This window comes from Photinus pyralis, unplaced genomic scaffold, assembly GCF_008802855.1.
Source record: "Photinus pyralis isolate 1611_PpyrPB1 unplaced genomic scaffold, Ppyr1.3 Ppyr1.4_LG6, whole genome shotgun sequence".
Classification (NCBI taxonomy): domain Eukaryota; kingdom Metazoa; phylum Arthropoda; class Insecta; order Coleoptera; family Lampyridae; genus Photinus; species Photinus pyralis.
In genome coordinates this window covers 10,680,412-10,706,473 of record NW_022170663.1, presented here as the reverse complement: position 1 = coordinate 10,706,473, position 26,062 = coordinate 10,680,412, and the positions used below count along the sequence as shown (strand labels likewise).

General features: G+C 35.0%; 3 protein-coding genes across 4 annotated transcripts; 1 reads left to right on the top strand and 2 right to left on the bottom strand.

The window, feature by feature from the left end:
• Positions 1-878: 878 nt before the first annotated feature.
• LOC116174266 (putative fatty acyl-CoA reductase CG5065) lies at positions 879-17,325 on the bottom strand. The gene is made up of 7 exons (XM_031492156.1): positions 17,217-17,325; positions 2,577-2,810; positions 2,011-2,515; positions 1,761-1,959; positions 1,469-1,708; positions 1,163-1,420; positions 879-1,109 (listed from the first exon to the last, which is right to left on the bottom strand). The coding sequence occupies exons 2-7, from the start codon at positions 2,805-2,807 to the stop codon at positions 944-946; spliced, it is 1,599 nt and encodes a 532-aa protein (XP_031348016.1). The 5' UTR covers positions 2,808-2,810; positions 17,217-17,325; the 3' UTR covers positions 879-943.
• A 4,439-nt stretch (positions 17,326-21,764) lies between these two features.
• LOC116173329 (phosphatidylserine lipase ABHD16A) lies at positions 21,765-25,050 on the top strand. 2 transcript variants are annotated; one of them, XM_031490715.1, is made up of 11 exons: positions 21,765-22,028; positions 22,080-22,133; positions 22,185-22,495; positions 22,545-22,711; positions 22,761-23,014; positions 23,947-24,111; positions 24,165-24,349; positions 24,392-24,525; positions 24,571-24,716; positions 24,766-24,849; positions 24,906-25,050. In XM_031490715.1, the coding sequence occupies exons 1-11, from the start codon at positions 21,879-21,881 to the stop codon at positions 24,915-24,917; spliced, it is 1,662 nt and encodes a 553-aa protein (XP_031346575.1). In that variant the 5' UTR covers positions 21,765-21,878; the 3' UTR covers positions 24,918-25,050. The 2 variants fall into 2 exon arrangements, with proteins under 2 accessions (XP_031346575.1, XP_031346574.1); XM_031490714.1 differs by having other exon boundaries at positions 21,766-22,028; positions 24,766-25,050.
• Positions 25,039-25,979, bottom strand: LOC116173331 (enoyl-CoA delta isomerase 2, mitochondrial-like). Its single transcript, XM_031490717.1, has one exon. The coding sequence runs from the start codon at positions 25,851-25,853 to the stop codon at positions 25,098-25,100; it is 756 nt and encodes a 251-aa protein (XP_031346577.1). The 5' UTR covers positions 25,854-25,979; the 3' UTR covers positions 25,039-25,097.
• Between the last annotated feature and the right edge of the window lie 83 nt (positions 25,980-26,062).

Below are 26,062 nucleotides of genomic sequence, written 5' to 3'. Positions count from 1 at the left end.
TTTCTTGCCAATTGATACTACCTACCGATAACTTCTGGATTGTGCTTTTATGTATACCGTTGACATAGTTTCTATGTGAGCATTTCGTAGTAAATAGTAAATATAATCGTATGCGGAGTAATTAAACAACTGTATTTAAATTGATTGTTTAAATACAGTTGCCATTATATTCCACATGCCTACCACGCAATGGTCAATTAGTACTTATGTCGATCTCATCTGTGGTACAGACCTTATCCGTGGTTTCAATCAAACATAATACCCTTGATAATTATGAACCTTGTGTAAGTTGACAAATGCAATATCAGGGTTTATTATTTCCAATTGTTTAACAGAGTCTTTTGGTAAATGCAAATGTTTTCTCTTAGTACGCCCACAGATATACGTAAAGAAAAGTATATCTGTGGTACGCCATTACTTCTCTGATTTGGCGTCTGCATGAAAAGGGCTGAGTTTGACTTTACCATATTTACCTTTGGAGTGGTTGCTCTTTCTTCTGATATCAGTGGTGGCTCCATTGAATCGTTTTTACGGATTTGTATTTGCATATTAACAATACCTGGCATCTTACATTATTACTGAGTATTTTTCTCTTTACGTATGTTTTCTTAGGGTTTAACCTTCACTCAAAGTTTTTGAGATTCCCATTAAGTTTCTCGTCGTTCTTTCTTTTGGAATAGGTACCCTTTACGCTGATCTACGTGGATATTACGCAATTCATATTCGGATGACAGTGCATTCTTATTTGAACCCGCCATTTTATTAAGGATTGGTTTTGGCATTAACTTTTATTGTACGAACTTTTAACAATTGCATAAAATTAACCTATCCCATAAAACCTTTAAGAGTATTCAAGGTACCAACACATACTTATGGAAAACATTTAAAAACGAATGTATTTTGACTAGATGACATTCAACGCCTGTTTATGACTAAAAATGCTTTATAATGATTTATTATTAGGTATGAAGAAACCCAGAAAAGGAAATCGCTGCAACACAGTGCCAACACAATCGAAAATGTTTTGAACGCTTTCCGAACAGCAATACAATATCCAAATTAGTCCTAAATAAAATGCCAACTTGAATGACCTGTCCACAAGGTATAGCCTGAAATAAAAGTTTATAAGTGCATATTATAAAAAATACACTAGAGAACATACACAAACTGAATTCGTCGGCATCGTGGTATAGTGGATAGGTCCTCTTTCATAATGTACTGTCTGGCACCGAGTACACATACGGTCAAATATTCATAAATTGGTATAATTTCGAAGTCCATTGAATATAGCTTACGCTCCACGGGCGTGATGTCCGTCGTAAGTGCAAAGAAATTTTTACTTTCAAATGACCAGTCACGAGTGGTAAAAAATTGGAGCAACTGTAAGCCATCATCGATTCTTCGCATCAACCTGACCATGCTAGAACTCTAATATCAAGACCCATTCGTTGAAAATATGTTATCTTACAATCTCTTTTGTCCAAGTATTAACATCAAAAAGTCGATCAAATAAGCCGGTATCCAATGGAAGAAGAAACAGCACAGCTGATGGACAAACTTGGACAAACGAAGGTCACCGTCAGGGTACCATATTTGGCCTTCGAAAGGACATTCGTAAGCAATCTTCTTGCCCATTGTCAAAACTTCCCCCCATGTGATTTTAATAACGGGGTCGGTAGTCATATTGTATACTGGAATTTCAGGTGGCCTAAAATGTCTACGTGTCGGCGATTTTTGAAATTAACCTTTTGACCTTTTACCGTTCTTTTGCCGATCCTATTTTCCAAGCAATAACTATTAGCGCGTTTATAGCGATATCTACGGGCACAACTTGTCCGCGACTATCTGATTTAACGAGCATGGAACGAATCACACCTTTTCCGGCCGCGATCATTATACCCATGGGACCATTTAAACTATCAACCCATCCAGGTACCGGTTCCATTACAGCAGGGGTAACTGAAAAATCGTGATAGTAGATTGGTTATAAATTGGCAGAGTATGACCTACCGATCGATGGTCGCGCGATTACGACTGGGAGATGGGGATACTCATCAGCGACTAGAGTTTCGGCGAGGCGTTTGGTGTAGGTGTACGTATTGGGATGGGGATGGATTGTCAACGGCGTAGCCACTTCAAGAGCGTCATCCTTGATCCATTTGGCAACTTGAATAATCTCTCCGGGATTTTCGGCGGTACGATAGACCTTTTCTTTAAATTCGGGTAGATCGGCGGAGCAAAATGCGGTACTGAGATGTACAAAAGCCTTCAGATTTTTTATTTCTTTGGCCAATTGCAGAACTTTCTCGGTTCCCGCGGTATTGTGCTCAATCGCGTCTTTTAATTTTGCTTCGAGTTTCAAGGTGGCCGCGCAGTGGAAAACGATGGAGACGTTCTCTCGTATCAGATTGCGATCATCTTCAGTTAAACCCAAATTATCAGTTAGACAATCGCCGATTAGAGGGACTATCTTTTTTAATGCGTCAGGTTCGTGTTTTCGTAATCGTTCAAAGACCTAAAAATGCAACACATGCGGGTTACCCAAAAGGAGACCACTGGAGCAAAAAATAACTTACTGGCAGTTTCCACATATCCTGTAGACGTTCGTGGGGCGTTTTTCCACGTTTTGATCGAGCGAGGATGTAGATGTTTTTTATTCCGTTGCACTGAAATAAAAGCTTCTCCAACAAGACTTTGCCCATAAATCCCGTCGCTCCCGTTATAAATATCGATTGCCCTTTGTACCATTCTGCAATTGGACCTGTGCCTCTCAGTTCTGGATTCGGCCTAAGATCTTCCGCTATCATTTTCTATAAAATAAATTTTATTGTATTGTCTGATGGTTATATTTAAGTAATGTATGGTCATTCTTCTGTCACGCACCTCAGGTAGGTTACTGGTATTATTTTAGGCTAATGGAATGTGAAAGGAAGCGTTTAATGCGAATTTCATATTAAAAATTATGTTAAATGCTTATTACTTGTAAACAAGTCTACACTTTTACATAGCGTTCACTACTCCTGTGTCCCAGAATCGCGTCAGAACTTTCGCCACGCTCGAAAACGCCTGTGTTCCAAAGTTAAGAAGAAACCATGTGTCTGTACTCTGTAGTTATGTCATATTGCTTATAATGGCTTACTATGTCAAGCAAAATATATTTACAATTTCTTTTTTTTAATTTAACAAATTGAATAATTATGGTTGATCAAATATTTATTAATGAATGACTATTTCCTACACATAAATAAATATTCATGCTATCTTGTTTACCGAATTCTTCCGATTATGTAACCCCAATTTACTTGATCAATTTAACTCTATTTTGTGATTTGCGGCAATTGTAGTTCAATAGCAAACTAAATTCAAGCAAAGAAAATTGATACGACTAATCAATACTTTGAAGAATAATATTATTAGCAGCAATTTTTTCTCGCACTTTAACAATTAACAACAACTAAAAGAAGTAGACTGCAAAATCCTATTAGGTGTAGATATTTTAATAACGCAACCAATGATGATAATAATTCTTTTTAATTATACTACTAATATATAGGTGAAGAAATAATTCATTCACAATTTCACTTGTAGTACCTAACGAGGTCAACCAGACCTTCTTGAGAAATATAATTAATTCAACAAAATAGATTCTGGTACGACCACTACTGATGAAATATTTCCACGTTTATGAAAAATACTAGTACCCCAGGTTGTCAACTTTTTACTTTCACTTAGTACACTCGTTGGTCTTGCTGCTTATTTTGTTATATTTGTTAAATAAAAAAAGCATTGAATAAAGGAAGACGGTTCCACTATTATTGACGATACTTAATTTTTTCTTATTTTTGCAATTGACTAAGGTATCTGAGATATTGGCCCGTATGAATAAAAGCGAGCATATGCTTACACTTGCAAAATTCAAAGTAAATACTCGTAAGTGCCCCTTCACCCTGGTTTGTTTAGCAGCGCTCCTTAATTCCCGTTTGTACCGATAAATTTAAGCGGGGCTTAGCTTAAGCGTCGTGTGCGGACAATTCGCGCCCGGACATTTCGCTCCCAGGATATTTCGCACCCTGGACATTTCGCTCAATTCGCACCTGGATAATTCGCACTCGGACATTTTACACCTTGGACATTTCGCTCCCGGACAATTCGCACTCGAAAAATTCGCTCCCGAATAATTCACACCCGGATAATTCTGTAAATCTTTTTTTAAATATTTTTAAGAGGCTACTAGACGATTGCCTTTACAGAATGTATGTAGTAGTGCAGTAAACATCTACTTCATGGAAAAATGTTTCAAGTAATACTTATTTGGTCTTTCATTTTCAACACATCGCGATTCTTAAGTATTTCCATTTCTTAAATATAATCACGCTGGTTTTTTTTGAAGTTGTATGAAGGGTCTGATATAGTTAAATCCTGTAATTTAAGAACACATAATTTTTATCTACTGCGCTTTCGTTTTGAGAAAATAATTACATTATAAGATCAAGATGAAAATAGAAAAAGGAAGTAACTTTAACGCTCCCTTACATAAAGATTTCTTAATGAAGACACATAAAAAATTGTCCTTTATTTCATTAGTTGAAAAGGGTGACAAAGGAAATGAATTAAATTTATTTTAGACAAAACGAGTATGTATAAATGACAATAGAACAGTGCATTTCATAGATGGCACTAAATTTGGATAAGTAATTATGATAATATTATAATTAAAGATAAATTTGAAAAGACCCCGATAACACAAATTCCACTTCATAAAGAAACAATAAGAGAAATATCGTAATGACATCCTTTCTATTATTTCTGGAAGATGAATAGGGTTTATTACAAGGTAAAAGTAATTAGGTCCGAAAAATCAGGTTTAAGTACGTATGACCACAACTAATTAGGACTTTACCGCCTGTATAGTATCTTCATTCTTGAACGTTTGACAGAGTGGTATTTTAAAATTTATCTGAGCACGAGTTTTGATTTTGTGTATACTTTTTTAATTTTAAAAAATTTTATTTCTGGTGGTAGTGTTGTGGTGGTGTTCAGAAAAGTTTCCAGTTTTCTTAGAACCAGTTTTACGTTTCTTTGATCACATATGGCTCTATGTTGATTATTGGTGACTGAGTAAAATTACACTAACTGCTTATTTTTTTGCGTTATCTTTGCTACAACTATGGTAGTGAATGAACTTAAAAGTTTCTTTTTGATTTTCTTACTCTTATTTATGTTATAGTTTGAAGAGATACATGGAAAAATTCTGGCAATTTTTTAAGAGATTGTTAATAATCAAAACAGTAAAGCTTTTAAAAATCTTGAAACGTTTTAGGAACAGGTCGATATTGATGATTTTTTCTTTTAAATGTTTGTAATTATTAAGTACCTATATACTTCCTTTTTAATTTTTGTATGGCATACCTAGTACTAAAGCAAAACCCTTAGCATTGGTAATTGCGCAACAAGGAAGATAGGACATCATTGGAAAGGCTTTCCTTCTCTGAATTTGGTGAGACCATAATTTTTTAGATTTGATATTTTCGAAATATTTTAAAAGTAATTTGAGGGCGCGCTGTTGTTTATGTCATTGGAAGGATGTCGAGCCGATCACTATGTAATAGAAGCTAATGCGATCGTGCGTCAAAATTATGCAGTTGCAAGTATAAAAAAGAGAAAACTTGTACCTGCAACGTCGAATGCCCTGGAAATGAAACAACTAAACCAAAAAAATTTCATATCCGAATTCAGACATGGGCGACCTTACCAACGATGTATCATTTAAGATTTTAAGGGTTGCACTGTCAGCGATGCGAGGTAAAGACATTAGTGAGCAAGTTTTATTTTAGACACTGTTTCCTTCCATGATCAATTTGACGTGCCAAAGCGTTTTTTGAAAATTATTTTAATTTGCAGAAATAGCTCTGTATCGTTTCTAATGCACACCAAAATCTCCCCATAAAAATTGTTATAATAATAAATGGGTAGATTTTGGTGTTATTTCTCCGAAGCTTCTTAAGCACCCCATTGAGAGTCATGGATCTTCACAATTTCAGTATATTATTTAAATAATAGCCATATAATTTATAGCAAGAACAATTTTTTTCTCGATATTTATCAACATTTTGTGCTTTTTTCGTTACTTTACAGTTCTTATCTCTTTAATTTTACGGAAACTCTCAAGAATCGATTTGTTTTATGTTCAAATATGATTATAATTTACTTGAGATTCTTTTAAGACAATACATACGTATTTCGTTATGTGTCCTTAAATGGACGACATCGAAGGTTAAAGAACTAGGAAACTTAACTTGCAGCTATTAACAAATAATAATTGTTAAAATTTTATTTAGACTTTTATATTCCTTTTGATTGTGAATTGTTACAATAAAACTGGGTAAATAGGTTTAAGAAATGTCAGGTCAGGTGACAGTTTTGCTGATAGACCGATACCAGCGTTTAGCAGCATCCGTCTACTTGTGAACATGAGTGCATGGACAATTTACATGACGGATGAGTGTCTTTTTACCTTTTTTTGTTTTTTTTTTTAAATAAATTTTCATTCATGGTACTTTTAACAAGTGTTCTCATGTTTAATACGGAGATTACAGTAAAATAAGTACTAAATTCCAGATTTTGAGTGATATGGATGCTATTAAAGTGACCTAAAATCTCTACTGCTTTGATATGGTCCATTCCATTTAAAAAGGTACATAGGATTGTACGTATGAATTCTTGCCTCATAAATACTATTAAAAAAGTTATTCCTCTACAAATTGTATGGCTATTGTTTAACCAACATATCTAAATATTTAAGTGCCACATTAAAATGCCAAAATCAAGGAAAATATCATCAAAAATGGACTTGCCCCTGAGGCTAAAAGTTGAAATTTGATTTATTACAACAAGTTGATAATGGATATGAAATTTAGGCGGTGCAAACTATACGGGGCGCGTAACAATGGAGTTCGGTACAACGAAAAGGGGAAAGAGATACATAATCTATGAAGGATACATGTACCTCTTTGCTAAGAACGTTAAACTCCAAAACTGCTCATCATGGCTGTGTCGAGCGAGAAGAGCAAAGAAGGATCCATCGACTCTTAGTTTAACATGCAATGCCCGGATCTGGGTCAACGATGACAAGGTAAGATTAGCTAAACCGGGCACTGATTTTGGAAGTGCAGATGGTTTCCAATTTCAAAGCCCTTAATTGGGTATTTTATTAGTTAGGATATCGCCTTTTGACCTTTTGACTTTTTTATACGTAAGTTTCATCGTTGCTTATACCGTTGTCTAATGTTAGTTTTTAGGTTCCCTTGCAAAAAATTTAATATTGGAGATTTCAAGCTCTGAGTTAATTTAATACTTCACAGCCGACTTTCTATGTTAAAAATCAACCGTACACAAAATACCCTCTCAGGGGAGCGAAATTTTGGTGCGAATTATCCGAGTGCGAATTGTCCGGGAGCGAAACGTCCGGGTGCGAAATACCTTGGGTGCGAATTTTCCTTGGTGCGAAATGTCCGGGTGCGAATTGTCCTGGTGCGAATTGTCCTGGTGCGAAACGTCCGGGTGCGAAATACCTTTGGTGCGAATTTTCCTTGGTGCGAATTGTCCGGGTGCGAATTGTCCTACAACCCTTAAGCGTAGCTTAAAATCCATGACAACCATTGTCTCAATAATCGTTGCCATGGATTTTAAGCTACGCTTAAGCTAAGCTCTGCTTAAATTTGTCTGTGCAAACGGGCATTGTCGCCCAGTATGAAGGAGCACTTACGAGTATTTACCTACTTTGAATTTTGCCATTGTACAGAATCCGAATATAGCCTCGATGATACCTGGGCGAACCAAATGAATAAATCGAAGTAATAATAATAAGTTAATTAATTAACTAAACATGAAAATACTGCAGTATATACATAATCTAATTATGATTTATGAAAGTAAAGGAACGAGCATTTTCATTTTCCCCATCTACTAAAAGTCGTAATCCGTGCAATGGGCGTCCATATTTTAAATCATCAGGAAGTGGTACATAAACCCTTAGTTCTTTTAAATAGACATTAGTCCAATTCGCTTCTTTGCCACGGGTACCTATATTTATAGCTATTACCTAACGTCCTAATGCCGATATGTGTCAAATAATATTTCTATACCGGCATTGAGTAAATACAATTCCTCTATGATACCGGCCAAATTACGGTCAGTAGTTTTCATAATACCTACGAAAAGCACCCAATTTCAAATTTCGAAAATAAAATTCCAAATAAAAATGAAGTATATAGATCAAGTTGAACCACTTTGCACACGTTGTGGAATTTAACAGGGCAAGGCCGTTATAAATAACTCATCAATCACATTGACATTACTAGTTACATCAACAGGTAGGCATTATGAAATAGATATAAAAAACATCTGCCTACTACATAATATTATCTATTTGCGTAGACCACTTGCAATTACCATATTAACTAACGAGACTTCCTCGTTGCGTTAGAAAATTATTTGGTTGGATGCTAATGAGAGACTAATTAATAACAGCTCCATAGCCCTGTAACCACCGTAATTGTGTGTGTATTTTACTATTCCATTATAACACACCTGAACGACTTGAAGTTACAGAATGTACCTAATGCATCATAGTGCACTTTTCCTGTTAGAACGTTCTGTGAGCTATTGGTGCATCCAAAGATCCAAACATTTATAACCTTTAGCACCGGTGTGGCGTTCCACACGTGACCTTTTACGAAAGACAGGGTGCAACAATTGAATCACTGGTACCTATGTGTATGTACCTAATTGGATATTGCTCGTATATTATGCCAAGGGACCAAAGCAAAGTGCGGGATTTAATCCCCAGGGTGCAGTTTGTAATCCCTCTTTCATCCTGTGGGATACAGGGTCTTTCTTTTAAAAGGACAATTAGCCTTATATGGGAGAATGGAAATGATACCCTTATACAAATTTACACACTAAGGTCCACGACCTTGAGCTACTTTTTCAAATTAGTGGCCGTTTTCTAACACTTCCGGTGTAGAGTATGTACCAACTTCCGTATTTTAAATCGCATAACCCCATTTTTTATTCACCTTTATGTTAAGAAAAAATTTAACATATAAGGCGCGTACTTTGACTCTTTATATTTCAGTATGACTATTCAACGTAAAGTATTGGGGGTACCTATAAAAAATGCAGGTTATTGATGAAATAATCAAAATCATTTTTCATAATAATCCACAAATTGTAAAAAAAATGCTGTTTCAGTTTTTCAAAAAAACTTCGGATTTTGTAAATGGAATGCCCCTTTTTTAGATCAGATTTTAATTCTAAACAACATTTTATTTCGTTTGACATGGCATTGTTCATATAGGTACAATTGATAATTTTCAAGTAAGTATTTAAGTTTTTCTTAGTAAAGAATTTTTTTTAATTAACCACGATAGCTAATTTCCGGCCAAAAGGCTGAACCGATTGGAAACAAATTTGGTACATATATTTTTTTAGATATAAGAGGAAGAGCTGAAAAACTTTTGGGCAGAATGACGCATGCGCAAGTGGTCCAAACTCCGATTTCCCGCTAAACGGATGACTGACTGACAGCCCGCTCGGCAGGAGTTGTGGTGTGGAAGAAGAACCACCACACCACGTCATTTGCCAATGTGAGGCATATGCAAAGGTAAGGTAACCCATACGTGGAAATTAAAAATTATACAAGAGGACGTAACGAGGGTTCGCCCTACCAAAATCCTGGACTTTGTTAAAAATGCAGGTACTCCTGGAGGATAGGCAAGACCGGGGAGCATAATAAACGAAAAGGTAGCAGTGCACAAACCGGCTGGGACCACCCTTGCCACTATAGTAATATACCAAGTAAATATTGTTTATCAAACTAGCTTTGTCCGTCTGTCTGTCCTTAGGTGGTAGAAAAACAACTTTCAGTTGAAGTTGTACAAAAAAAAAACCGAAGATCTGGACCTATTGGAGATAACGGTTTATCGAAAAAATATTTATAACAGTTCTGATTCGAGCTTCGGTTCAAAAATAATAGCGGTTTCGAATTTTTTGGTCCACAACAGTTTTTTGCGGGGAACCCGGACCTCGACCCGGACTCATTGGCAATAACAGTTCCAGTTCATACTTATATTATAAGAGTTACGGTTCCAAATATAATTATCATGATTCCATTTTTCGCAAAACTTCACTTCACACACAAAAACGTGGTTCAAACATAAAATATTAATGGCCGTTTGCACCGACAAATTTAAGTGGAGCTTAGATTAAACGTAGCTTAAAATCCATGGCAACGATTATTGAGGCAATGGTTGCTATTGCTATGGATTTTAACCTACGCTTAAGCTAAGCTCCACTTAAATTTGTCGGTGCAAACGGCCATAAGAAAATAACATATGTAGCTAGCAGTTTCAAAATAAAAGCTAAAAAAAAATGCAAACATCGTTTCTGACAAAGAAACGGTGCGATAAGGTTTTCGGTTTTTTTTTTCGGTTCGATCCAGATCCATGTGTATAAAGGGTTGAAGAGCATCGTCAGACTTGAACAACTCACAAGGTCGTCATGCACGTATAAAAATAGAAAACGGTACCTTTTAAGACTTGTACATTATATGAGGAATATTTTTTAAGGTCCAATCAGTCACTAAGTTAACCAAAGGTAAAAATAACCAGGTGTCAAATTCTTGACGAATAGCTTCCTAGCTGAAAGCGCATGCGTAACACGATTTTTGCGCATGCATTTTGTTTGCTTTTATTAGAGGGACCTACCATCCAATTTTCGTTAAAATTGCTCCATAAATAAGAAAGTTGGATGTTGCACATGCGCAACTCGATTTTTTGCGCATGCATTTTGTTTTCTTTTATTAGGAGGACCTACCATCCAAATTTCGTTTTAATTGTTCCATAAATAAGAAAATTGCATTTCTGCGCATGCGCAACACGATTTTTGCGCATGAATTTTGTTTGCTTTTATTAAAGGGACTTACCATAGAAATTTCGTTTAAATTGCTTCAGAAACAAGATCGTTGCGTTTTGCACATATGCAACACAATTTTTTGACTTTGACAATTTTTTTCTCCGTTTTTTGATAATATAACCCGGCCCAATTTTTTGTAGGTTGTACACAGGAAAATAAGGTCTTCCAAATAATAGAATAAAAATTTTAGGTTGCTATTTGAAAAAAAAAGTTCGATTCCGTTACGGCGCTCCAAAATTTCTTTTCAAAAATCCGGCCCGTTATTTTTCTGTTTGGTATGCCTAAAACATATATACAAAATTTCAACAAAATCCGTCGAGCCGTTTTCTCAGAAAATTGCAAACGTACGTACGTACGTACGTACATACAGACGGAAAAAAATTTTATTCTTTAAAAGTTGCTTAAAATGGTCTAAAACGTCGACATTTGATGAAATTTTGAAATGTTCAAAAAACGGCTATCGCAATAGCTACCTAGCACATGCTAGGAAGCTAAAAATCTAAACTTTTGTGTTTGTAACATTTGCGTAGGTACAATATTGCATCTGCTACTTCTCTATACCATTCTATATAACAACCACTCCGATTTAGACACTTCTCGTGGCAGCATTATTTATTTCTAGGTGCCAAGCTGATTTTAAAATGTCCTTACTAGTGCTTATCGAACTTATTCTGGTCTTGCAGTTTCTTGTTTTGGTCTTCTTTCGGCAAGAACACGACAAAAAGTCGGCCAGTAAAAAACAATTTTATGGCGTTATTTAAATATACCAGGTAGGTAGGTATGTCATTTTTTCACCACCCTCTGTAAATAATATCTTTTACACACTGCTTTATAATTGCCATTTCGACTATTGTCTTGTTCCTTGTTCGCCTACTTCTTGGGTTTTTTTATACAGGATGTTCTAAACATGGCGAATCTACACCAGGAACACTGGATACGAAAAAAATGGTAGAGTTCTATCTTTGTTATAGAGTGTTACATATAAGTTTGTAAAAAAAATTAGGCGGTAGAGGGGATTAAAACAAGCACCTTTTCCAAATAAACCGAGGTTATAATGTGTTTCGTTTGGGAACCACCCTCCAAAAAAATTGAGAAATTTGCATTTTTTCTTTTAATTTTTTTCTCGGCAACCATAGGAGTTACGAAGACTGGTGACACGTCTTTGAATAGGTTTTATGGCATGCTCTTTGCGATTTTGCAAAATTCCTAGCACGAGAAAATGATTTTGATGAAAGTTGGGGGTTTCTGAGCATGAAAATTACGAATCAGGAAAAAAAATTGTACTGCAATTGCAATTGGTCGGACAACGAAGAGGATTCGACGAAATTTGTTGCGTACAACCGTGATTATGTTAAGGAACAAATTTTAGTTGTCCGATCAAGAATTCCCGTGGAATGTTGTTTACATTTTTGAAAACTAATCTCAGATGCAGTCCAGTTGAAGTTCGGCTGCGGTATTAAGGGTCCCTGTGTCGAATCCGGGTTCGAGCATGGATATTTGTAAATGTATAGTAGGTTGAAAAGTAAAGGCAAAAATAATGTTCAAAAACCCCCAGATAACAATTTCGTACAAGTCTTTGTAACTCTTTTGGTTGCTGAACTAATAATTTCACCACTTTTTTTAATGTGGCTCCCTGTAACGAATTACAGAAGTATAGAGGGATAGTGTAAACTATTATTTTCACTATTGTAGAAGTATAGGTAGATGGGTAAATGAAATTAAGGGAAGAATAGGTGCTCAGAAGGTTACCCAAATGTGTTTATTGGCTTATAAGTAATACGATCCAAGTCAGATTAAGATAAAGACAGTGCACAAGTTATTCCCCTAAATGTGCGCCACCCAAAACGTATGGCACTCACTAAGGTATGGCAGATAGGGCACGAACACTGGGCGTCAACGCCGAGGGCGCAAAAGACGAGGGAGCCTCGGTTGGCACCAACCGGAACCAACACGCTGCAAAATTTATGCAAATTTTATACAAAATTGATGCAAACATTTGCGTAAAGTGTGCATAAAGTTTACATAAAATTTGCGTGTAACACTTTTCGGCGTTTCTGATTTCTGATATAAACTTTGGATAAATTATGCATAGTGTACATCAAATTTATATAAATATTGAACTTAGCTTGAACTATTCTAAAGCAATTGCAAAGAGACGGTATGGACTTGTCAGTAACAATGCTATGATAATGCAGTTGTGATGGCTGAACACAAAAGTGCCCAGCTACCAGCTAGTAAAGTAGTTCTGTAAGTTTGGAGTAATAGTACTACCATTGAATTTATAAGTTATAAATTCAATGGTACTACTTTTACATTCTGTTATTGTTTTATAATTGTATCTAGAACACTGAATTAATGGATTACCTAATGTGGCATTAATGTGGCACATGACACTATTTTGCCTTCAGAAACTGAATTGTTTTTTAAATTTATTGCAAGAACGCTTTTAGACCATAGTTTATAGAGAATTTATAGGATAAGTGCTAATGTAGTAGGGTGTACAGTAACACAATTTTACAGTAGCGGACCTTATAGAACCAAATTATTGTTAAACCGTTGCAAAATCGGATTGACTAATAGGGTATTATAGTCAATGAATATAGTGACTTATAGAAATATTATTTCTCCTTTTTTCCTGCACTTAGAAAATTATTCCGTAACGTCGCTCATAGTTTCTTTGTAGAACCACAATGAATATACGTACATATCTGTGGTAGAACTATTGTGCAAAGGGTTGCTAAGCTACAATACTGCTGCGGACAACAAAATATGAAGCCGATATCGAACCTAGGCCGTTATAGAAACTAATAACACAGTTGTTATAAAATCATTATAGAGTAAATAACTTTTAATACAAACATTTTTGTTTCAAATAAAAGCACTATAGAACTGTAACGCCTAACGGGTGTTGTTTAACGCGTAATTGTAACTCTAACGGGGTGCTTGTGGGTTGTTCAATAAATAAGACTTTGGAATACTGGGGAGTACCTAGGTTCTATTAAATACTGACCAAAATGTAATTATATGATTTATAATATAACGAAGGGACTATAGGGCGATCGGAGTAAACCGCCGGGATTGTGATGGACAATTTAAAATTTGTTCTTAACTTAGACAATTTCGATTGTAATACAGCGTTGCCAATGCCACTTCCATATTAATACCTGTTTGAGTTGCCGCAGAAGATATTAGAGGGCCAGTTTTTGTTTTCAATTCAACAATTAGATTTTTCGGCCAGTTGAGGATCACTTAAAAAAAACATATATCCGCACATATGGACAAAGAAAATATCAACAATTCAGAAAACCAATAAGTCACATATTGTCAATTCCATATTGAATCCATATTGAAAGGGTAAAATAAAGCTTTCTTTCTGTCTCCATAGCGCGAGCCATATGGCGAAGAAAAATAATTAAAATTAAAAAATATTTACATTATAAATAGGTAAAATAACATCAATAAAATGGATAATTATACTCGAATTTAGTTTCTGACTATTTTTTTTACAGTTTGTTGCTTAAAAATTTTTCATCAATTTAGAATTTATTTATTTTTATTAAATTTTTAACATCATACGAAATATAACGCGAACTGAAGGCGCGTCAAAAGTTACCATATATATACTAGATACATATTTAACAATAGAGCTTCTTCCGAATTAAAACTTTACTTACAAAGCAATTAATTCGTAATATTATGTAGTTATAATGATAAGTTGATTATTTTATGGCGTTTTTATAGTTCTTTTTATTGTTAATGTGTGCAGCGCTGTGATGCGATACAGAAACATTTTATTATTAAAAACAACAATTAAACGATTTTAAAGTCCTCTAAATAGAACTCAAAAAAAAAGTGTAATAAAACAATGTGAGGTGCTAAAGAATAATTGTATGAGTTCAATATTTGTTCTACAACCAAATTCTTTGACAGTATTCTACAACTATTACAGAACTTTTATAAGATTATTTTGTAACTGTGTTATTCTTTAATAGTTGTGAGAATGTTTATTTAACAGTTGCGTAAGTGTATTTTGCAGACATTACAGAACTGTTTAACAAACTAAAAAGTTCTATAAAATGGTGCCCATTTTGATAGTATAATGGCCGTTTGCACCGATAAATCTAAGCGGAGCTTAGCTTAATCGTAGCTTAAAATCCATGGCAACCATTTTCTCAATAATCGTTGCCATGGATTTTAAGCGACGCTTAAGCTAAGCTCCGCTTAAATTTGTAGGTGCAAACGGGCATAGTGTTGTAAGAACGTTTTAAAAAAGTTCTTGGAACAAACAATGGTGTATAAAATTTTCTCTAGAGACGTTCTTACGATTTTTATACAATGCGATCAAATATGGGTTGCTTTCGAGTCACCATTGGAATTTTTGTTTATATGGGAATTCGTATTTAACTTGAACTTCCAAAGGCGACTCGACAGCAACTCATTTTTGATCACCCGTTAGAAGGAACATGAAATTGTTAGCTGGGTTTTGAATTTCTACATAAAGGGGATGTCTTATTATGAAAAATGTTAACCACGGCATTGTCATTCCTTCGAGGATCGTGACATAGCCGAAGGTCGGGTGTTCGAACCTGGGCTGAGGTAAGAATTTGTCGTCTGTGGCAGATATGGAAATTTCCTTAGATCCGTTTCGAGCATTCTTCCGACTAATTTAAATTAGGTTTTCCTGCAACCTACATCAGGGACGCTCTCTGAACACATTAAAAAATGTTTAAAAACTTGACCTTGGTATATCTTATAGGAAAGTTAAGAATAAAACTTACAATTGTTATTATTACCTATGCAATTTTGAATATTTTAATATTATTTTGAAAAACTCGGCAGTACATCGGGTCAGGATTTTGTATAAAACATCGACACATAAGGTGCTTTTTATAAATTCATGTGCAATAATCTTCACAAAAGCAAAGTGTACCTTATAGTACTTATAGTACCTATAAGTGGCAAACAATTAAAAATTGTCATAATTTGTAAGTACATAAGTTTTTAGCATTGGAAATGTTTTTTATATGGGTATATGAAGTTACCAGTTTCGTTCAAACAGAAGAGACGGCGTCGCATCATGTGATGATTGTACCTTACTCGGCCACAATCGGTAGGTTAAAGAAAAGGTTAAAGAAAGTCGATACGGTAGGTATTTACTTAATAGTGCGTACCTAATTGTTTTGTTAATTCGAATCTAAAATTCTCGCACATTTCTCGTGATAGTATTACAGACATGTTACGACGCTTATTATTCAGAAAGTTTACGACACGTGCGAGCTTGCGAGTGAATAAAGGCTATTTTGTGTTTTACATATAGCATTATGCGATTATCACTTCCGATGTCTCCGATGGTTGCATGGATTGCGAAATCTGTGAATGTTTTTCCAATTAAAAGTTCGGTACTATTTAGGTCCAACAGTTTTGCCACGCTTTACTCAAATAAAACGTCAACCTCTTTATAAAAATTCATGTGTGTTTTCTAAATTACCGAGAGACGCAAAGGTCAAAGCAAGAACAAATCTTATTCGCAATTTAAGACAAGTAATGCGAACAAGATTCTAAAACGTGACACAGTCAGAAATGGTTGAGCAATGCAAGTGAAACGCTGTAAACTTACTATGGTATAATTGAGTTAATCATGCACAACAAATTATACAAAAAATAGTGCTCAACGTAGTGTCGCTGATTCATTATTTCAAATCGATTGTTGTAGATGTAGAGAAAGAAAGCAGATCAGTTCCGAATACGTTTTTCGACAAGAAATAAACAATAATGAAATTTCGCGAAAGTAATCGAAATTAAAAATAAAACCCAATCCGAATAATTACATAGTATCAAACAAAACACAAGAAACAATTTTTTTCAGTAGATCCATAATTTATTCTATAACAATGGAGTTATGGTTATTAAGGTAATATATCAATTTTGTATAAAACTTGCTCCGACTACGCACAGAGTAATTCGAACAAGATATGCGTGACCAAAAATTTGCATAGAAATCAAAATCAATAAATTAAGCATTAAGCAATTTAGACATTTTATGTATTGGTAGTACCTACACATGAACTTTTGTGAAAGTTATAAAATTGTTTACGTTTCGTACATAGTACCTATAGGTACCTACTTGTACAGCAGGTTGAAAAAGTGACCTGTTCCGAATTGCTCACCTAGATCACGTTTACAACGACAAAACCGTTGTTGCGTTCACTCAAATTAAAGTGCTCTTACTAAAAGAAACTTACCCAACGTAAATCAACCAATCACCAAGACTGTTCTGCGAGCAGTACTTTAGTTATGCGACTGTACCCACTTACTGGATAAATAAAAGAAGGAAGCTTTAATGTAAACTAATTAGTGAAACCTTCTCTTGCAAATTCCCACCTTCCAAAGATCATACTACACCTTCTTACCTTGAATTCAATTTTACAGGAATAACCGGTTGGTTGATTCCATTTTTTTGCATTTATTATAGAACTAAATTCGTCTGATATAAAATTAACTTGGAAGTGCAAGTGGCATTAAAGTAATTGAAATTGAGCCTGAAGATAAAGCTTCCATAAAGTATTCAATGCATAAACAGTAAGTGCGTCACGACCACGAGCCATTAAGAACGCATCGAATTTGAAAATATTGCCCAAATTTGTAAATATAATGATAGCGAAGAAGATCAGTCAAACTCGCTGTTAAAAAATAAGTGCAAAGTTCAGGGCAAACTCTGAATGAAACTATGCATAACCGCATAAATAGTACATATTCTAAATCACAATAAATTATAGAAAAACACTGCAATTTCTTATTAGAAATTCCCATTATATGAAAACCATAAGAAGTGTGATTAGTTTATAGATAATTACAAATAATTATGTGTATTCGTTAGTAAGAAATTATAATATTTTAACTACGTCTTATATGTTTAATTATTTATTAATGATCCATGAGTAAGTACTGCAAGAAAATTAAAAGCATTCATTATTTTTGTAGGCTTCTTCATTCTGCTAGAGTTATTCTAATTGAAAAATGTTGGTCACTTGAGGGTAATGGAATTCCTTCTATTAATAACGAGTCTAAGGCATTCCTAATTGCTTTCACTACCAATGCTATTTGTTTTATTAATTATCGTGGTATGTACTTACTATAAGCATTATTTAATTACCTACTATGAAATTATCTTTTTATGACGTCTTCGCAATTTAATTTTCGGGCTAACGTAATGACCACCTGCAACGAACACTGCCGAAGGGGAATATTGTCGCTTGAATTGAATAAATGCCATATAAGAAAAAAATTTGTTATGAAATTGTGGGTAGGGACTCCTTACAGACAAGTAAAGATATATCAGAAGAGTTCCCAACTTTCGAGGGAGTGCTTCACCTCCTTTTGCTTCAAAAATCACCCTCTAGTGTGTCCTTGAACTGATGTTTTCAATTTTGTTCAAAAACTGTTACCCTGACGAGAAAAATGGACATAACCCAAATTATTCCCTATAAAAAATCGTCGTTTTATCCTATACGATTTTTCCCAATATGGAATATAGTGTAAGAATAGGTAGATGGGAATACTGCGGCGGTTCTTATAGATTTTGGCCCGCAGAATCCAAATCGCCTAGATTTTTGAAAATCGGACGAGTAGATAAAAAAGTATAGCCCTCTCTCTTTTTTCTTGGCAAAACGGTTTTTTGAAACAAGGAACATTTGAAGACATTTACACCGCTTACATTAATTTAATTTAAGAACACGGTACGGTTAACGAGTAATCATAGTACTTGACGGTTATCAGTACCAAAAACATTGAACGACCACAAGGACTTTTGAAACGAATATCTGCTGAAGTAGTTTTTAACGAAACGGCACCTATTTCTGAATCACCGCAACATTTCCTGAGCAACTTGGCCAAAGGCGTTAAAAACGTTAAAAAAGTAATCGTGAACGATTTACAAAAAGCGCATTTCCACTTGCATTCATTTCCCATTTGTAAGATGCAACTTCTGTTAAAATCGTAAAAATCCGGCCACAAATATGACAGATAGCGTTGCATAGGTGCAATCCATTTTTGACGTGGTACTTCAATTACAATTTATAAGAAGAATTTCATTCAATGCTTTCATAAATACCTAAGAAAGTTGGCACTGCGCATGCGTAAACCTAAAGTTTGAAACTAATGTTAGATTTTCCTTTGTTCCAAGTGGCTATGTATCAAATTTTATTTAAATGCTTTCATAAATTAAAAAGTTGCCACTGCGTATACGCAAAATCAAATTTTGAAACTTGCGTTTGGCATTGCGTATTATATGGCTAAAGCTATGCCCATATTGAATTTCATGCAATTCAGTTCATAACTAACAGAGATCGGACATTTCTAAACAAAGTTATCGTTCACAGGGACAGATACATAGGAACAGACGGACAGACCAACAGACAGACGACAGACAGCAATACAAAATTATAAATGATCTCTAGGACCGTTAGTAAACGGCAAAAGTGTAAAATTATGGAATATGTAAAAAACATCCTCAATGGATACATTTCTTCCAGGCGTCCTAATCGCCCTTAGATAAAATCCATTTCTACATTTTCTTTAATAAATTATTTAAAAAATGCGCTAAAAAAGTCATATCTGTTTTTATAACTCGGTTTGTAAAAAACAATTTGGAATATAGTATTCATATGTGGACTATGTGGTCAAAGTATTTCGAGATATTTATTACTGAGTTTATTATTTTACTCGATTTTGCATAACTTTAGTTTAGATTCGATCCATATTTGTGAACGAGTTTCTGAGGTTAAGGCACGACATAAATAAATAATGTAGAATTTTATAAGGAATACTCTACGTTCTATCCATTTTTCTCGACAGAGTATCAGTTTTCGGGAAAAATTGGAAATACCAGTGCGAAGTCACATCAGGGGGTGGGTTTTGAACCAAAAGGGAACTTACTATCTACAGGATGCCCATTATGTGTATAAATAGTATATATCTCGGTAAATATCGAATGTAAGTATACAATATTTTCCTACATGAAAATCATTTCCTTCAGTTGTTTTTATTCCAGAAAACAAATGAGTAACGAAAAAAACGAAATTTCAATTTTTTTAAATGGCAGTGTAACATTTCATTAGGCTAATTTGATAGAGATTTTATTCTCTTTTCTTTTTCAAAAAAATTTATTATAATTAGATCAATAACATTAATCCAGATATCCTACATCAAAATAAAACAAATGAACGTATACCTACGTTTCATATTAAACTTTGTAGACAAAACGAAATTAGCAGTAAAACGGTTTTCATCGCAATGAATGTTCAAAATGTTCACCATTAACTGCAAGGCAGCGGCTTAACGTATCACAAAAAGCAATAAAAATTCAGTTCTTCTACGCGGATGCTAACGTGATACACCATTGAGAAGAGAACAAAAACCGCTATCAAATGAGCCTAATGAAATGTGCATTGCTATTAAAAAAAAATTTAATTGTTTTTCATTATTCATTTGTTTTCCGAAATAAAAACAATGGAATGCTGCCTTATTATGGAAGATAAACAGCTGTTAAACAACTTTCATATAGAAAAATGTCGTATATTCGATAATTACCGAGATATATACTATATTCCATACATAATGGGCACCCTGTATATTATACTATGACACCCGCAAAAAAACGCATAGGATATTTTATGTACAGCTGCATTATGCGGGTCCCTCTGTAATTGGGCAAAAGCCTGTTGAGGGCCCAGAACAAGGTACCAAAACTCGCTTTTACACGAATTATTTCTCCGATTTGGCAGTTTTTGGTCTTCCGCTGAGTGGACTAATGGATTGCTACATACATTGTATACAGGGTGGTAATTTGAAAACTTACTACCCCCCATGTCTTACTTAGTAAATAAACGAGATATTTTAAAAAATATCAAAATCCGTTTCGGTAATTCGGAGGGGGAATCACAATGACATAGTTGGCGACGCACCCCCTCCAACCCCCTGTGCCCCAGCCAACCCAACCTTTAAATCTTAAATAGTAACCCCACATCTGTAATACGTCGTTGGAAAGCTCTGAAAAAATGCTTTCGAACCATACCAAATAGCATTACATTTAGGTTAGTAATTATCGTGCAAATCAAAAAATAAACTAATATGACACATTTTCTAAAGTTGGCTTTTATTTCAATAAATGTTCAAAATGGTTTCCGTTATTGGTAAGACAGTAGTATACTCTATTCCCAAACTCTTGTCGAACCTTTTCAAATGTTGGTTTTGCAATATTTCGACATTTTTGAATTATTCTCTGTCTTAGTTCGTCGGTTGCGTTTTAAATACGACAGATTTCAAATGTATCATGCTAGTTGATTTTTTGATTTGCACGATAATTACTAACCTAAATGTAATGCTATTTGGTATGGTTCGAAAGCATTTTTTCAGAGCTTTCCAACGACGTATCACATATGGGGGGTCACTATTTAAGATTTAAAAGTTGAGGTGGCTGGGGCGCAGGGGGTTGGAGGGGGTGCATCACCAACTATGTCATTGTGATTCCCCCTCCGAATTACCGAAACGGATTTTGATTTTTTAAAATATCTCGTTTATTTACTAATGGGGGGTGGTAAGCTTTCAAATTGCCACCCTGTATAATAAATATACAATGCTATATAATATAAAACCTACGACATTGATTATACACACTATAATCAATGCCTACGACTCCTACGAGTAAAAAATAAATCATAGTAGAAAATTCTCTCAGATACCAACTGATTGTTAGGTATTTTATCGGTTACGCCACTGGATTATAACGAAATCAATGGAATGGTAGAGGTTATGTTTTTATTGACAAGGACCTAGATAGGCGAACAGAAATTGTGTTTTATTAATTGCAGAACTGGCGAAAAAGGTAATAATTTCCCAGGTAGTTCATGTTATTAATCAGAATTTTGCAACATTCACGTAAAATCACAAAAACGGATCTTAGAAGAAACATATCCGCAATGTCAACACTCAAAGCCATATGGGATTGTATGTTTACTCCAAGACTAATAAAAATTTACGGAGATGGACTACCAGAAGTAAGATAGTGTGTCTGTTCTCACAAAGTGTACATAACGTAATTGTTTTAGAGACTGTACGAGCCGTCAACAATGGAACACTGGAGTGATACTGTAATTCGTTCGGTAAAGTTCTATGCTGATTACCTAGAGTTATGGCTACAGAAGTCATTTTAGATACAGATGATATGGAAGTTAGGAGTGTACACTTCACCACTGATAATAGGAGTACTTTATCGTAAAGGTTTTTTCGAAGCTGATGGCATAGTGACGTTAAGCAAATTTGCAACAAGTATAGGCGTAATTCTAGTGGTGTCATTTTGTATTAGAGGCATAAATAGAGCTCTGAATCCGACATATCACGACTTTATTGAAACATTACAAACTGCACAAACGAATATGACACCAAAAATAAAGAAAGCCCTCTCGATGTACGAATTTGAATTCTTTGCGTGGCCTGTCGAGTACAGCTGGAAACATTTGAATGGGTAAATTGACAACCTTGATCCAAAATTAATCTTATTATCGTTGTTTTAGAGATGTGACAAAAACTCGTATTCAAATTTCACCACCTGTTGTAAATCGTAGTTCACTCCAGTCCATAGTTCGTATACCCTGCCAAATACTGGGGTATTTAGCCGTTCATACTTTCGGTATTAGACTGATTTATCCCGGAACTATTTCCGTTTTGCAAGTAATTTTAGGTATAATTCCTAGTTGCCTAATGTTCATGTACTATAAGCCTGTTTGCAGAAACTACTCTGCTTCAAGGAAGGGCAAGGTTAATACAAGTTAATAAAGGGGTTCGTTCTAAATTAGGTACAATGGAAAACAATGAAATTGATACTATGTTTGTCGACAATAGAAATGTTACCGGCAATGGTAGCACTTTGGTCATATGTTGTGAAGGTAATGCGGGTTTTTACGAGATTGGTATAATGGGAACCGTCCTAGAAGGCGGATATTCTGTACTTGGGTGGAATCATCCAGGATTTGCAGGCAGCACGGTTAGTATATTGGTTGACAGTAATAATTATTTCACTTTTATGGATCACTTAATTTAGCACCACACTCTTTTGTCGCACATTATTTATCCTAGCCCTCGGCCTAGCCTAGAAACTATAGGTACTGAATTCTAGACTCTAGAGGTTATTCACTGATGAGAAAGCGTCGAATCAAACCTAGGTTCGCTTAGTTTGTAGGCTATTTGCTCCCTAATGGTCTTGGATTTTTGAAGTATAATGTAACGAGGGTCTCATATTTTTCATTTTTTAGCTCGCCCTATATATTATACAGTGCGTTCTGGATAAAAGGGTCACCTCAGTATCTCTTATTTGGAGAAATACAAAAAATTTGTCAAGTACTATGCGATCAAAAATGAGTTGCTGTCGAGTCGAGTCGAGGAATTTTTGTTTCCATGGGAAATCGTACTTAACTTGAACTTCCAAAGGCGACTCGATAGCATCGCATTTTTGATAGCCCGTTATAATTTTATATGTAACATTACGATCTATCCGATCGCATATTGGAATTTCCGGTATCACTTCCGGTGTAACCGGAAATCAATGGGACTTTTGTTTTTCAAATGAGGATAGTTGAAAAGAGCAAACAATTTGTCATACGACAACATAAAATATGCATAGGGTTGATTCAATATTTAATAAACATAAAAGCCGTGTGCCATATCACACTACATCAACTTGTTCAATGTTCCGTTTGAAGGTTTACTTTGACGCGATCCGATCTATATACCCGTGTAAACACAACCACCGTGCATCCTGACAGCACACAGCATGCAAGTTTGCTAAATATTGAATCACGAATTTCTCCATTTTTTTATATATCAACCATATGTATATTTTATATCTCGAACGCACTGTATACGCAAAGGTTTAATTGAGGTCCGCTAACGTTAGTTTACGAACGTCGAATTTTACAGGGTACACCATATCCTGATCAAGAACAAAACGCAATAGATATCGTAATGCAATTTGCCATTAATAAACTGGGATTTAAAGTACAAAATATTATATTATTCGGATGGAGCATTGGCGGTTACTCTGCAAGCTGGGCCGCTATGAACTATCCCGACGTTAAAGGCGTCGTAAGTAGCTTTCGCTTACAATTTTTTTACATTTTGAGACTTGGTTAATGTAGGTTTTAGATGCGACGTTTGACGATGTCTTGCCGTTGGCCGTTAATCAAATGCCTGCGTATTTGGAATCAATTGTCAAATTGGCAATTCGAGAACATGCCAACTTGCACAATTACGAACAATTATCAAAGTACCCCGGACCTATACTACTTATTCGGCGCACCGAAGATGAAGTTATTAACATAAAGTAATTGACTGTTTGCTTTTGCGTAGTAACGCTACTTTGTAGGGAGGGTGATTTGTCTTCAAACCGTGGAAATCATTTACTAATCAAATTGATGCGTTTTCGATATCCGTTGATTTTTGAGGAGTCGCAAATAAGCTTGGCAAAGGAGTATTTGTCAACAACACTGACAGCACAAGGTACGTTTTGAGGTAATGTATATTTAGATCAACGGTCAATTTTAGATCAAATTGTGCAGCGAGTTGGCATAAACTCGGATCTCTGTAGATCATTATTGGAGTCCTACATTTCAGAACATTCAAAATCTTATCCTTTACGAATCGGCGATAGTATGCCCACAGAACAGAAAAACCAAATGGCTTTGTATCTTGTGAGTATATTAAGATACTCGCGCCCTTGCTGAACAATTTTAATTTTAGCTGCGCAAACATATGAAAGACTACAAATCTTCGCACTGTACGCCTTTGCCAGTTGACATGTTTCAAGTACCTTGGGATATTAACGTAGAAAACGATTTTGTATTTACTTAATTTGTGTAATTTATTTTTGTATTTAATAGTTAGGTCGATGATTTTGGGGTCCCTGGTATCATGCCCTCCCTTAGTGATGCTTTATATGGTAGGTACCATTCTTTCTTGAAGACTGCACCCAGTTTTACTTCTCTTCATTGTGTTGATGTTATGGAATTAAAATTGTCATTGATTTTTGTTTTTATTAAATCATTTAAGTAAGTCGTTGTAACCCTAAATATTTACAATTTATTTTTTTTAGACAAAAATCCAATAGCAAAATTAAGAAACTCTTCGCTGCCTATACATTCACCCACCATAGCCATTTCTCGCTTGTTCACTTCATGTAACTTCTGTCTCACATTGTCGTTGATTAATTTTTTGGATTTCAACAAAGATTTCAGTGGAAGAGAACCATACTGCAATATTTGTTTCAAAAAATTCTCCAACTCTCCATGTGGAATGACTTCCGACACCAATCCAGCTTCACAAGCTTGCTTTGCAGAAAATCGTTTTCCTAAAAGTAACATTTCGCATGCCCTGGTTTTACCCATTATACGAGGAAACAGATAACTGGAACACCCTTCAGCACAAAGCCCCACTTTGACAAATGGTGTTTGAAAGGTTGCCCTATCACTGGCATAGACAATATCAAAAAAGGCAAGCGTTGTAACGCCAACTCCAATTGCGGGACCGTTAACAATGGCAATTAACAGTTTTGGATAGTCGATAAGGGCACTAATAAAGGCTTGCACTTTATCACACTCTCTTTCAACTGAAGTAATTTCCATTCTAAAGTCATTACCACTAGTGTAGTAGTCGCCAATTCCAGTGAAAATAGTACCGACTACATTGTCATTCTTTGAATCTTCAGTGAGAATTCTTGTTATTTGTACATACAGCTCCGAATTGAGGGCATTTCTTTTTGAAGGTCGATTAAATTTTATAATGCGTATTCCATTGGTAAGAGAAAGTAATAGGTTATTGTCGTTATTCATTGTTGCCTCACTACTGGTCTGCGTTAATCGTAAATGATAATGTTTAAAAGTATTTAAACAATGAATACTTTATCCATAGCAGTATTGCGAGAAGGTCAAAGATTAAGACTGTGTAGTGCTCCTTTGATGAGGGCAAAAAAACAGTGGCGTTCTGTTACGCAGGATGTTATGTTGATGGAAAAATCAATTAACCAGCCCTTGTTTGTTTT